This window comes from Serinus canaria, chromosome 3, assembly GCF_022539315.1.
Source record: "Serinus canaria isolate serCan28SL12 chromosome 3, serCan2020, whole genome shotgun sequence".
NCBI classification, from domain to species: domain Eukaryota; kingdom Metazoa; phylum Chordata; class Aves; order Passeriformes; family Fringillidae; genus Serinus; species Serinus canaria.
This window is the reverse complement of record NC_066316.1, coordinates 84,741,264-84,754,392: the sequence shown is the minus strand read 5'-3', so window position 1 is coordinate 84,754,392 and position 13,129 is coordinate 84,741,264. Positions and strand designations below refer to the sequence as shown.

The 13,129-nt window shown below is 35.6% G+C and overlaps 1 protein-coding gene and 1 long non-coding RNA gene across 3 annotated transcripts in view; one reads left to right on the top strand and one right to left on the bottom strand.

The window, feature by feature from the left end:
• LMBRD1 (LMBR1 domain containing 1) overlaps window positions 1-13,129 on the bottom strand; it is a 68,734-nt gene that overhangs the window by 4,899 nt on the left and 50,706 nt on the right. For both annotated transcript variants that reach the window (XM_030236085.2, XM_050972294.1), the window contains exons 13-14: window positions 12,614-12,763; window positions 7,441-7,516 (exon numbers count right to left, since the gene is read on the bottom strand). In XM_030236085.2, the coding sequence (XP_030091945.1) occupies window positions 7,441-7,516; window positions 12,614-12,763 (226 nt within the window). The remainder of the gene's footprint in view (window positions 1-7,440; window positions 7,517-12,613; window positions 12,764-13,129) is intronic.
• LOC127059378 (uncharacterized) overlaps window positions 1-13,129 on the top strand; it is a 768,519-nt gene that overhangs the window by 726,521 nt on the left and 28,869 nt on the right. The window lies entirely within an intron of this gene.

Genomic DNA, 13,129 nt, shown 5'->3' with positions numbered 1-13,129 from the left:
CCTATTAAATATTAGGAGAGGCAATCAGCATAGGTAAACATTGAAGCAGGCTATCCCTCAGAAATTCAAGCTGGATGGATGTGAGCAACCTGCTCTACTTGCCCCTTGCTGGGGGGCTGGACCAGATTCCCTCTTAGGTCCTGTGTGTACTTAAAATCACTACATGAAGGTAGATATTGAGACAACGCAAATCTAAATAACAATGGTATTTTTGGATGGAAAACCCCAGAGTGAGAATGTTATCCAAAGAGAGATGAGGTCTATGTCCCCAGATTCAAGCAGAACTTAGTTTTACTTACACTCAAAACTAGTTCCAAAGGAACAGCTGCATCATTACTGTGCTTCAACATCTAAGCACTCCAAAATTTCAGACCCTAGAGGTATTGAAAGCATAGCTTCAGGTGAAATAAGAATACTTAGTTCATACAGCCTTGCTGCCAAAAAAATCCAAAGCCTGCTATCAATAAATCACGCTTTTTGCAAATCATTGCAAAAAGGAGCTGCTGTTTGAAGGTTCTAGGTATGGCTTTGTATCACAGATCAAATTGTTGAGACAAAGCAAGCTTCATGAGTCTCTACAGGAGGATATTAACAGGTATATTAAAAATTTCCCCATTTTGTACCTATCATCTCACAACTTAACATATTGATCAACATTTCATAGTGTTCAGGTCACTCCAGTGCTTCCAAAGTCCACAGAAGTTTATGGTAAAGACTGTATTTCACATATCACTTCCACATTGCTCTGGGAACAGATTTATGAAATGGCAGCAACAGCTGTGCCAGCCACAAATACAGGATTTTTTCTTTTCTGGTTGGCTAAACAGCAAAAAATGACTACATTCTTAATTGCCCCATAGTCATTAGCTTCTACAAGTGGTTTTTTTTTTAAATATACTGTTTGAGAATATCCCCACTTACTCCATATTCTTCTCTGCTGTGATATATGTTCACAAACACATATACATATACACAAAGAATTAACAGTAGCCTCATTCAGCTGCTGAGCCTGTCTTTGCACTTGACAATCCAGCCCCACCACTGCTGCTACTTTTCTGGTTTCACAAGCTAAAATTAATCACCTAAACAAAGCTTTTACTACTTTTGGGTTGTGACATCCCATACCAGTTCTCTCTCAGCTAACTTCTCCCAGAAACTGTTTAAATTTCAATTCATCACTCATGCAGCTTTCAGAATAATGCCAAGTATTAAACAGCTTCAGCACCACTTGCTTCAAGATTAACTTTGCAATAAAATTACACCTTTGATACCTTATCAGACTGAAAAGCATATTGGAACACATACTACTGACATATAGCAGGGACCTGAAAATATTCCCCAACTGGTTGTATGTAGCCACAATAACTCCCCACTTAGAGATGTGAATCACTAAGCTTCCAACACTTCAAGCCGACAGCACTTTGAAGTACTATAGAGCGCAACAGAAGCATGAGTATCAAATCACTCAGATGTTCAACAACAGTTTGCAGCTATCTAAAATCTTCTAAAATCTAGGTCTAACATACAAGCCAAAAAAGCTGCCTGCTGTTTCATCCCAGTTGTCTGGCTCTGGTGCAGCTTTCTCTTGCTTAGCTGGAAGTGGTAGTGAGATGGCACCTAAATTAGACCCATAAAGACCAAAAGTCTAGCCAGATTAGTCCAAAAAGCTATCTCATTCAACAGAAGCTGCTCAGTAGGTCTGGAATCAAATCCTGACAAAGGAAAATATTTAGCAGGCTAAGGAGGAGCCAGAAACCTGGAAACCAGGAACTAATGAGGAGTCTGAAAAAGCTTTTTGGGACAAATTATTTAGAAAGCAAACTGTGTTTTTTCAGTGCTTTGAGCTACAGGTAAATTGTGTATGATACTTCTCATGGTCTATCTGCAAATCAAACAAAACCTGATATAAAACTAGACAGACAGAAAAATTATGCAATCAATATGAATCATTCTGGTTTTATAACAAATAGATCTGATTTTGTAACAAAAGTTACACGTCTGGGTAACCAATAGCTATTTGCAGTTATTTTACAGTAAATGAACAACTGCAGCGCTCACAAAATTTCTTGATGATAATTACACATTATGAATGTTTACATTAAATGGCTCAAGAACTTTCAAGTCCCATCAGGGCTAGCAGGGCTTTATAGCATAAGGAGCTTCCAGTGGATCCTCCAAGATTCTGCACTGAAAGAAGAAAAGAAGTCACTCATCACAGTTTCTTAATGCTAAATAATAAAAATTATGTCCTATGGAGTGATCTGGGTGTCACATATTTTTCCCCAACAATCTAATTTACATGAAGTGACATGTATGAACAGGATTTGCATTTATGTATGAATTAAGGACTTAGTTGCAGAAAGAAGGGTCTGGATCTTACAACCAAGCACAAACAAACTTGAGCTAAACACAGCAAGAGTTGTCACTACTTCCCTCTATACATTCAGAGAGCCTGTCAGTCCTTTTTTTGGCTGTTTTAGATTTGGAGCTCATCCTAGCACAGTTATGGCATTATAATGCAAAATTTCATCCAGCTATAAGGCTTCTATTTCACTTTGGTTACAGAAAATCTGTGAGGGTGCCAAGATTTGCATGTATTAACAGACTAGGTGAAAAACATTTAATGAGATTTGAAGAGCTAAACCTGCTAATCTCATTTTTCATAAGTTTAAAGGATGACTTGATTTTAATGTTTATTAAGTACCCTCAAGTGAGGAAAATACTAATGCTACAAGTCCATGTATAAAGTGAAAAGGTACAGCATTAGCCAAAAGCTACATCTGAAGCCACTTTACTTCCAAAGAGATAATGCCCAGTTTCTACAGGGAAGCAATAAACCATTGGATCAGCCTGCTGATGGAAAAAGTATTCTGAGTGCTTTTGTTGAATGTAGAGATCCTTTGAAACATTGTGTACCATTCATGTTAATTACATGCACTGGTCACATGGGTTTAAAGACAAGCCATAATTGTTACTTCACACCTTTGAAGGGCCACCTAAAACTTGTAGTTCTTCACAAGGCATTTTCTGAGTCTCCCTTGAAAACCTTATTTTAAAGTAACTTGAGGCAAAGAATTCTTATTATAAAGATATAGCCAGTGATAAACATCAAAGGCAATACTCTAGGGATGAACACAGATGTAAAACTCTACAAAGGAAGCAGCAGACAGCATAACCTATTATTTTCATTCTTATCAAAACCTCCTCCTTTAGGAAAAATAATTGTTGCAATTGACATATCTAGACCTTGGTGTCAGTGAAGAATGTATTACAAAAAGATATTTATAGCAGCCTTAGCTGTTCATATTGTTTACAAGTGCCAAACAGGGCTTTTGATGCTCAGACATGCACCACTGTGCTTATATATACAGAGTTCTTATGGTTATAGAGGACTTTGAAAGGATTAGGTATAAGTATAGATTCAGGGTAAAGTACTAGTGAGGTCATTCACAACACAACAGGAAAATGCAAAGTACTCACTAAAACCCTTATTTTATGTTAGGCATTTTGTAACTTTTTAAATTAATTATTTAGAACAACAGTTTGGAAGTGATAACCTACAGTCATACAACTCTTCATACAAAATTACTAATATTGAGGGTTCTGAGTAACTTGCCTGTGGTTTCCCTTTGCATGTCTCCTGCATTTCTCTAGAAGAGAAACAGAATATGCTCCTGATTTGGCATTTGTATTTGGACTTCATTTCCAGCTTGAATAATGTCTACATCTTTATTCAGGCAAAAAGAAAGCCTGAGGTCCTGAACACACTGACTTCTACCGAGTGCGTCTTAAAAGGTGGCACAGATCAAGTAATTCCAAGGCCTTAGAAATGAGGTGGTTTTTTTTCTCACTTCAAACATAGCTCCAAATCAACACAGGTCTATGAAAAAGGCTTAGTAGATAGACTGCAGCCAGCATCATACAGGCCTTGGGCAAGGCTCATTTCCTCAATGAAGGAAGAGAAACCAAGGGGGATTCAGAGAAAGTTATACATTTAAAGTGAGTGATGCTTAAAAACTAGATAGATCTTTTAATCTAGAAAGAGGCAGATAGTGTTTGTCAGATCTCATAGTTCAGGCTTGCAGCTGAGTCATTGCTCATTTACATTAAATCCCATTAACCTGTTAAGCTAAACCTATACCAAGTTTTCAACACATTAATCCTGCTGCAAGAGGCTTAATCAAATAATTGAACTTCTTTGCTTTACCTTATACTCAACCAAGTTCTGGACTCAACATTTCAGCTGTCATTAGCCTTGAAAATAGTCATCAATAGATATTTTTGCCCAACTGTATTGAACACTGAAAACTGAAGCTTGTTTTGCCTATAACAAATATAATTTATAAGAAAAATAACTTGCTGCCCCAAAAGATTACTTAAAAAGCTTTTAAGTTAACCAGAACACAAACCTTTAGTGCAAGATGTTTAACTAAAAAAAGGTACTTGACTTTAAAAGATGTACCCTGCTCTATTATTTTCTGTCTTCTATTCTGTTTCATGTAGTTACACTATTATGGCCCTTATCTGAGCATGAAACAAATTTACCTCCTGTATATCAGGAGTAAATAGAGACAAGCTTTGCTGAATGAAAGCAGATAACAATGCTAAAACATACATATAACTAGAAATACTCAAAAATGTGTTTTCTGTAAGATTGCATTTTCACTGCCTTATGTTTCTCCAGGAAGCGAAATTGTCCTTTGGACCAAACCAAAGATTAGTTTGAAAGAAATCTACAGGAAACACTGCCCAATACAGCCTGAAGTATTCACTGTTGCAACTTGATCAAGTCCCGTCTACCATCTCAGAAAGAAAATTATCATTTACTTAGTTACAGTAAGTAGAGATCATATCTCCAACATCTGAGCATTCAATAAGATAGCAGATTGCTATAAACTTATTTATCAGCACAGCCACTAAAAGGTCATTGCTTGCTTTATGTTTAAGGAAAAACACCTGTTAGAATTAAATCAGTTTAGGTGGAACAAAATTAATTAAGGAGACAAATCAACATTTGCATTTAGTTACAGTTCACTGGTTTACAAAAACCCTAGTACTAAAGACGGCAATTCAAACTGCAAGTACTTGACCAACCTTCTTTATCTTAGTTATTTGTATCTACTTTTGCAAATGTCTAACATCCTTAAAAACAAGAGAAATTGCATTTAGAATTTTAGTTCCTACCTTTGAAATAAATCTGACTTGTCAAGATGCTCTGTCTGATCACAGAAAAGAATAACATTTATTTTTGATTAGTTTTGTTACCAGCTATTAAAAATTGCAGTTATTCCAAGGTAAGGATTACATCTCCAGTTTATAAAACTGACTGGATTAAACAATCATTGAAGTGCTTTCAGGGACGAAACTTTTTTAAAGTTTATTGTTACAAAATAAACTTTTCTTTCAGTTATGAAAACACATGAATGGCCTGAATGTATTATCTACAGTTAACACAACTCCACTTAAGCCTTTTGATCACATTGATATTCTCATTTAAGAAATATCCATCCATTTTCTACTTATACTAGCTCAGCACAGGACAGCATATCAACATCTTCATCTCTTTTCTATTAGGAAAGGAGACCATGACTCAGAGATAGCCATTGCAACAACATGATGACAAACCAAAGCCATCCTTTACACAGACAAACTTCTGTTCAGTACATCAGAAGACTAGTTTTAAGCATCAGCATATTGTTTCCATTGATCAAAGTAAACTAATAAAAAAAAATCATGTAAAGTATTAAAATATTCAAAAAAATTCAAGTATGGATGGAATTGAGTAAGCTTATTTAAATCCAATCTCAGTTTCTATAATTCAGCAAATTCTGAGGAAATCAGACTATTTTAATTTCTCTCACAAAGGTCAAAACTAACAAGCTTATCAATGCCTGTGAGTATATTGTGCTTTCAGCAGATACTGGCCTAGTCAAGAATCTGCTTACAAGAAACAAAGATCTGTACAACTTGGACAAAAGTGCTCTCATTTTGAAAGGCAACACCTTTGCTCTTCTAAATTTTAGTTTTTATTTTTATATTTGTTATATTATATTTTATTTCTTAATTTTTTTTATTTTTAATCACAAAACCAGGACAGCTTAAACATTAATTGAGCCATAATATTTGTCAAAATATCTGAATACTTGAAACTGCATTAATTCTAAAAACAGCCATCAAAAAAATGGATTAATGATTTGAAATATGGGGAAAAAAATGGGGGAGGAAAAAAAAAAAATCACCCGGGAAATGCAATGAACCACCAGGAACAAGACTAATACATACACTAAATTTGAAGATAAGCACAATAAATTTGAAGATAAATACAAGGGAATTGCCCTGTAGAAGAGACCTGGCTTGACAGACTAGGAACAAAGAAGTAATGGTCCAGTTACCTCTATTAATACAAAAATAAATTAAGTTTCATATTTAATTTCCAATAACAAAAGTAGAGAAAAACTGAGTCGCTACTAAGAACTTCAAGAAGCAGTCAAAAATCAGGTGTTACAGAATACTGATAATAAGAGGAGAACACAGGACAACTATTTATCTTTTCTATGAAGTAACACTGTAAAGCATTTTCATAAGGATTGAAAGGCACATAAGGAAGTGTAAAGGAACACTGCAAAAATAGAATTATTTCAATTAGCTTCATTTTTAATAAAACCAGGCTTAAAGTCATTCACTGCCTTACTCAAGTTTCATAGAAGAATAAGCACTGAATAAAATGTTACTAGTCTCTCAAAAAGAAAAAAATCAACACTAAAGCCCAAATAGACAGAAAGTCAAGGAAGATTCCAGCATTATTCATCTGCTTGCTAGTCACTACTTAACTCCAGAATAACGACAATATATCATCTGTCCAAATAACAGTCCAAAAGGGGGCATTTAGTAATACAGCTGAGAAAATTTATCATTCCCTATGATTTCCAGCATAACTAAAAGAATTAGAGAAAAATAGATTTCTAGTTCTACTGGTATTGTTGCTCATGAAAGAGCCCACATTTACATCTCATTAAAATTATGTAATTTTCTTATCTGTAAGTTTCCACTGAGAATCTCAAGTTCCACTAAGAAGCTCAGACCATCATTTTCCTGAGTACCTTGAGAGACCAAATAGAATACTTGTCTGCCTGTTTGTATGATAAACAGACACAATGAAGTGTACTTTCAACGCTAAGCTATTCACCAGCTGGGGTTTATTTTTAAGATCTTCTACATACACATTAAAGCAAATGTGAGATTTTAAAGTTAACTGGAATGCTTTGTTTACCCATGGTTTCTCCTAAAAATAGTCATTCCTTCAAATGAATAAAGTAAGCTTTAACTATACATCAAAGCTTCATTTTAGGCAAATGAAAGCCATGAAGACAGATTAAGCTGCTTATTGAAGCTGAGCATGCACCTATCACATTGGAAATAAAAGGAACAAATTTGTCTTACCTTCAGGTGCATCTGCATCACAGTCTTTAGACACAAGTGTCACATTCCTTGGCTGACCATCAATTGTCTTATTACTCTGCATTATAAATACAGAAAATTAGTACATTAGTCTACCAGAAGCGCTCTTCCATAGATAATGATAATGCAGAAACCAAATATATTTTCCAGTGAATGAATTAAAAAAGCTCCTTAAATCTCATAGACTATTTAAAAGTATTATTTTTGAACAGCATAAGCACAGTAACTGTGAGCAGTAAAACAAGAACATTTTAAAGTAGGATTTTCTTACCAAAACAATTAATAGCTCATGCTCTTTTTGAAGATGTGTGAAAAATATCTTTGAACTCTTAAATGAAACCTTTTAACTGTCCATAAAATTAATTTGAAAATCAACTTTGGTGATGAAGACATCACAGAATTGTTTGAATTGATAATGATACTGAGTACAGTTTACTTCTGGTCTAAAAGCCAGACAGTAGCATGAAACATGCCAGAGCAGAAGAAAAATTATGCTCAAGTGAACTATTGAAAACCCAAATGTACCTGCTTAAATGTCCCAAATCTTTGGAAAACTGACCCTTCCAGGGAAAATGAACTCTGTGCTTCACATTTTTGAACAATCAGTGAATAACTTTAGCAGAGTCCAATGTAAATCCTTTGCTCTACAGTGATTTTTTTATACCCTGATTCACTTGAAAGGGTCACATACCTACTTGTACTTACTTGCACCTTCATGATTTCCTAAACAAAAAAGCCTCTAAAGAAATCGGTAAGAGTCAACACCTTTTCTTCAGACTGAAAGAAGTTTCTTAAAACATACCAGCAATCAGTACAAGCCAGCATGTAAAACTAAGCTCTAACTTCTTTAAGGAAGTTTATCAATGTTAAGCAAATTCAGCTTTCACTTTGTACAGTCAAGAGAAACAACTCAGTGTCTATGCAAAAAAGTAGCAATTTGTACACACAGTAAATTTTGTTTCATGCAAGGCCATGAAAGTGGGGCAACTGCCTTAAAAAAATGGATCTAAAATGAATATGACTTAGTCACAGGGATCATTAACAAAAGAGAATGTGCAAACAGGGTAAGAACAGAACACATAAATTTCAATCCTTCAGCGTACATTTAGCAGTTTCCCATCTCCAGAATATATTCCAGCTGACTGTCACTATTCCAGTTTACACTGCTCAGTCACAGCAAGCATTTCTTTCAACACAACAGTATCATGCCTTGTAAAATTCCATGGGGCACACCAAAAGCACAAAACAATCACAACATAGCCATTTCAAAGTTTTGTCTGCCTTATCTTCATCCACTTTACCATACTAACAGAACTTTAAATATAACAATAGCTAGACCTATGGGCTTTCTTTGACAAGATCTATGCTTTTTTCCAGGTTTTATGTCACTGTTCTCCACGAACACTCCTATAATTTCAGACATTTTTAGTAAAGTATTGCCAGAGTAAAACTTAAGTGTTCTGTGATTCCATCTACTCCAAGGCTGAAAACAGGATGCATCAAGGGCAAGCATGAGACAAAACTATGGACAGTAACTCCGTATATGTGCTTCAAGAAATGACACATTTTGGACACTTCAGAAAATAGCAAGCTATTATATAAAGGGTTGGGATACAGCCTCTTAGACCTACATGATTAGTTTCTGCTTATGTTAAGGATCAAGAACTTGAAAAGATCTGTTTCCACACAGTCATCCAAGGGATGATACTTCTGGATTCCTGCTGCTAACAACAGAGGCGCTCTGGGTCCTGCAATTTAGCTCCACTCCTCCAAATTATCAATGTGATGACTGAAGAAAGAAAGTCATCATTGCTGTTGTGGTCCCCAGTCAGAGAAAAGTATCCATGCTGCTTATGGCAAATACTGGCTTTTTAATTCCTGTCTGGATCAATCAAGTCTTCAAGGTCCACTGGGGACAAGTATCAGCAAGCAGTGGTCTTTCTTTCAGACAAAGGCAAAATAACCCTTGGCCTTACTGAACAGAAAAAGGAATTATACCTCAAGCACGGGCAAAGCTGGGCCTTTGCTAGAAAGCTAAGAAGGTAACCTAGACATGGACACAATTCTTTCTTTGTGAAAAATTATGAAAAGAGTCATTGCTGATTAACAGCTAAGACAAATTGCTTCAAGAGGTGAAGCTAACCATCCTTGGTATCTGAAGAGCTATGAAAGTTGAACAAAGTCCTACAGAGGTATACAGTTGGTACGGGCACAACATCCAGAAGAAATTTTCAGAAGTTTCCTACAGACACCACAGCTGAAGACACTTTTGATGAATAGGGGTCACAGGCTTTGAACACACCAGTGCTGAGAGTTAATAAAGCTAGTAGCCCAGGTCTAGTTAATGTTATTTGCCTCAAAAAAGCTCCACTTTCATATATATATATATACATTCAGTTAAAAGGAAAAGTTACCAGCACTTCCAAATTAAAAGCTCTTGCCAAGAGTAAACAGTCTCCAAAGGAAACAGCCCAAGATTTAAATAGGAACATAACCTATCCTATGCATTACTATAGATTGTGATAACAACTTAGCTTGACACATTACTAGATTTGGAATTACTGTAGAGCAAAGCAGAGGGGGGAAGTGCTCCTATGAGTCTATGAGCCACCAGACTGTCATACACATGTTTATCAGCCCATCCATTCACTAAGCATTCCTGGAATAATGCTCATTTATTGCTTGGTTCTTACTCACTGTTGGTTACAATGGTGTTATTCTAAAGGATGAAATCAACTGTAGTGTGAGAGCACAATGAAAACCTGGACTGTCAAAACCAGCTGGTGCACTGGGTTCTCAGGTTCTCATAATCAGCAAGCTTGCTGTGCCTAGTTCACTTGCCCTGCTCCTGATTATATTCCTGGACACCCCTAAATCCATAATCACCAACTCAATAACTCTTAAGAACCTCTCCATTGCTACCTCCAGAGAAAAATACCTTGCTTCTCTTCATTCCCAGACTCCATCTCTCCTCACTTCAAAATATCACAATTTAACATCCAGTTTCCAAGGCAAGCAGACACAGAAAATGTCTCTGGTACATTCTGAAATACTCCTGGAGAGGATGTTTCCAGAAAACCTTGTATCTATTTGGTATGCCAGAAAAGCCCAGATGTAATTTACCAGCACATTCTTTATGTCTCATGTTATTTTAACAATAAAACCAGTTTCTACTTTAATTAGATTATGCACTTGAAACACAGCTCTTTGAAATGAGACATAACCTGAAGATTCAGGATGGCTATCTTGACCAGAACATTTTGTAATCCTTTAAACAGAAAGTTACAGCTCTACTCAACCATTCCAGCTAATCCTTCTTGCAGTGCTGACCAGGATTATATTGTTATAGCCACAAGAATGACAAGAGCCTTTCTACTGCTGTGCTCTATTCTCTCGACCCTTTTTTTCTCAGAAATGATATATTTTTCTTCAGATACTTCTTAGCATTAACAGCTAACATGCAAGTGTTTGTTAAGTCTCAATTCTTCTGCCTCCCTTAATATACACACAATTTTATTAATTTTATTTGTAAAGCAAAACAAATTGCTAGCTACAGCCTTTATTATTTGTTTTTCTCTTCAAATCTTCCATGCTATCTACAAATTATCACAAAGTTCTATGTAAACATACCCAAGCTGACTTTCATCTTAGTTTCATGCTACTACCACCCTAATTCTGACAAGTTGAGCCAATGCACACCTAAGCATGTTTATTTTGTGTTAGGTATATTTAGCATAAAATCTATTAAAATGCATTACACTTCCTAAATACCAAATATTCATATTCCCTACAGTGATTCTATTACTGTGCTTGGATTGGTATCAGGATGACCAATTGCCCATTACTAGATAATTCAAATGTAAAGACAGCAGTAAAGTAGCATTTACTGAGGACCTCCACTTCCTGCAGTGACAATCCTACCACAACAACACATTTAAGTTGAGCAAGTTCCTCTTCTCTAGCCTATTTAACACTATTCCGATTTAAATTTCTCCTTGTAATCGTTTTATCCCAAGAATTCTGTATCCACAATTTAAACTAAGAGAATTGATAGTAATAAATTACAAAAATTACTAATTTGTTGCAGCTGAAGGAAGTCAGCAGGTGTTTGGTTTGTAAAGCAGGTGTGTTCTCCTCCCACAGGAACATCCTCACAGAGAATTACAGAGATATTCCAAAACCTCAAAACAGTATCCAATCACTTCAATCTCATTTAAATCCTTTATTTTGACCACTCCAGCTCAACTGTTTTGTCTTTGTGACACTTAAACATCAAACAGCACACCAAGGGATTTTGACTTCACTGTGCCTGAATAAGCAACCAGTTCATAACCCAGTTAGTTGTATACACCTGTAAGATCAGATCTAATGAACTCCACCCCTGTAAGATACCAGACCTTAATAAACAGCCATCCATGAAACCTCTCAAGATGCTTCTGATATGCAACTTTGAACTTCCCCAGAAATATGCAGGCTACCACTCAAACTAAGATGTAATATAGTAATTGAATTCTTCAGGTACAGAAGATGGAAGACTTAAAAAATCAAAACCTTGAAATACACAAAAGGGTAATAACAAAAGCAGAGATAACATTTTAATTGCTTAATGCTGTAGAATATTTTACAGTGCAGGAACTGCATGGAGTTTCATGAAGCTGGACAGTCCAAAGTGCCTGAAATGTGATCAATGTGCACACACTTAGTTCCCCTCAGTTTATTATTTTCTACTGTACCAAATTATCTCTGTCAAGATAAAAAATCATCAACTGTGGAACAGTATTGATTTCATTCTGTACACAGCCTTACACATTCAAAATAATCCTCCCTGTAGTCATTCAGCAACCTAAGCAGACCAGTACAAAATCTAGTGGAAGCTAACAACTGCCTGATCAGAATGAGTAAAACAAACCTCAGTTTCACACCAAGTCTTGAGATGACTAAATCTTAATTTCTTGAGAAATGAAGTTGTGTCATATATAGTGCAATCAGTTTCTGGCTTGCGTATTACCAAGAGCCCTACTAGTATTTAAAAACCTGCCTACCAAAATCTCTTTGAAAACTGAAAATGCATCTGACTTTCAAAATTTCTGCAAAGAGAAATAATTTTTAATAAATTTTTAATACAGAAAATAAAATTTAAAAAAAAGCATCTTACCTGTACCAGATATTTCTGGCTTCCATACATTACATACTGTGGGGCAAGACTGTAAATCATGTAACTGGTATGAAGAACTATCAACAGAAGTATCATACAGAGAAATAAGAGCGCTTGAGGTCGAGTTTTTCCTCGTCTGATTTTATAAAGCTAAAATCAGAAAAACAAATTAATACAATGAAAAAGTTCTTTTTTTTTTTTTTTTCTGAAGACATTCAGAAACCTCTTTAGTGCAAATAAGTTTTAATTATACTGCCAGAAGTGGGAGGTTTCTAAAATTATCTTCTGGCAACTTAATTCCAGTGGTTCAAAGCGGGTTTTCAGGTGTATTTACCTAAATTTCAAAGCAAAGCTATTTAACCAAATTAAGTTCTATTAGTGTTAATGGTCCAAAAGTCTGATAACTTGGTAAAATGAAACACCTTCCAAAAGCAGTGCAAATGGTACAATAGGCTTTTAACGCTCATTAGGCATACAGATAATGCTACTGGCAACATTCCACATTTATGAAGCAAT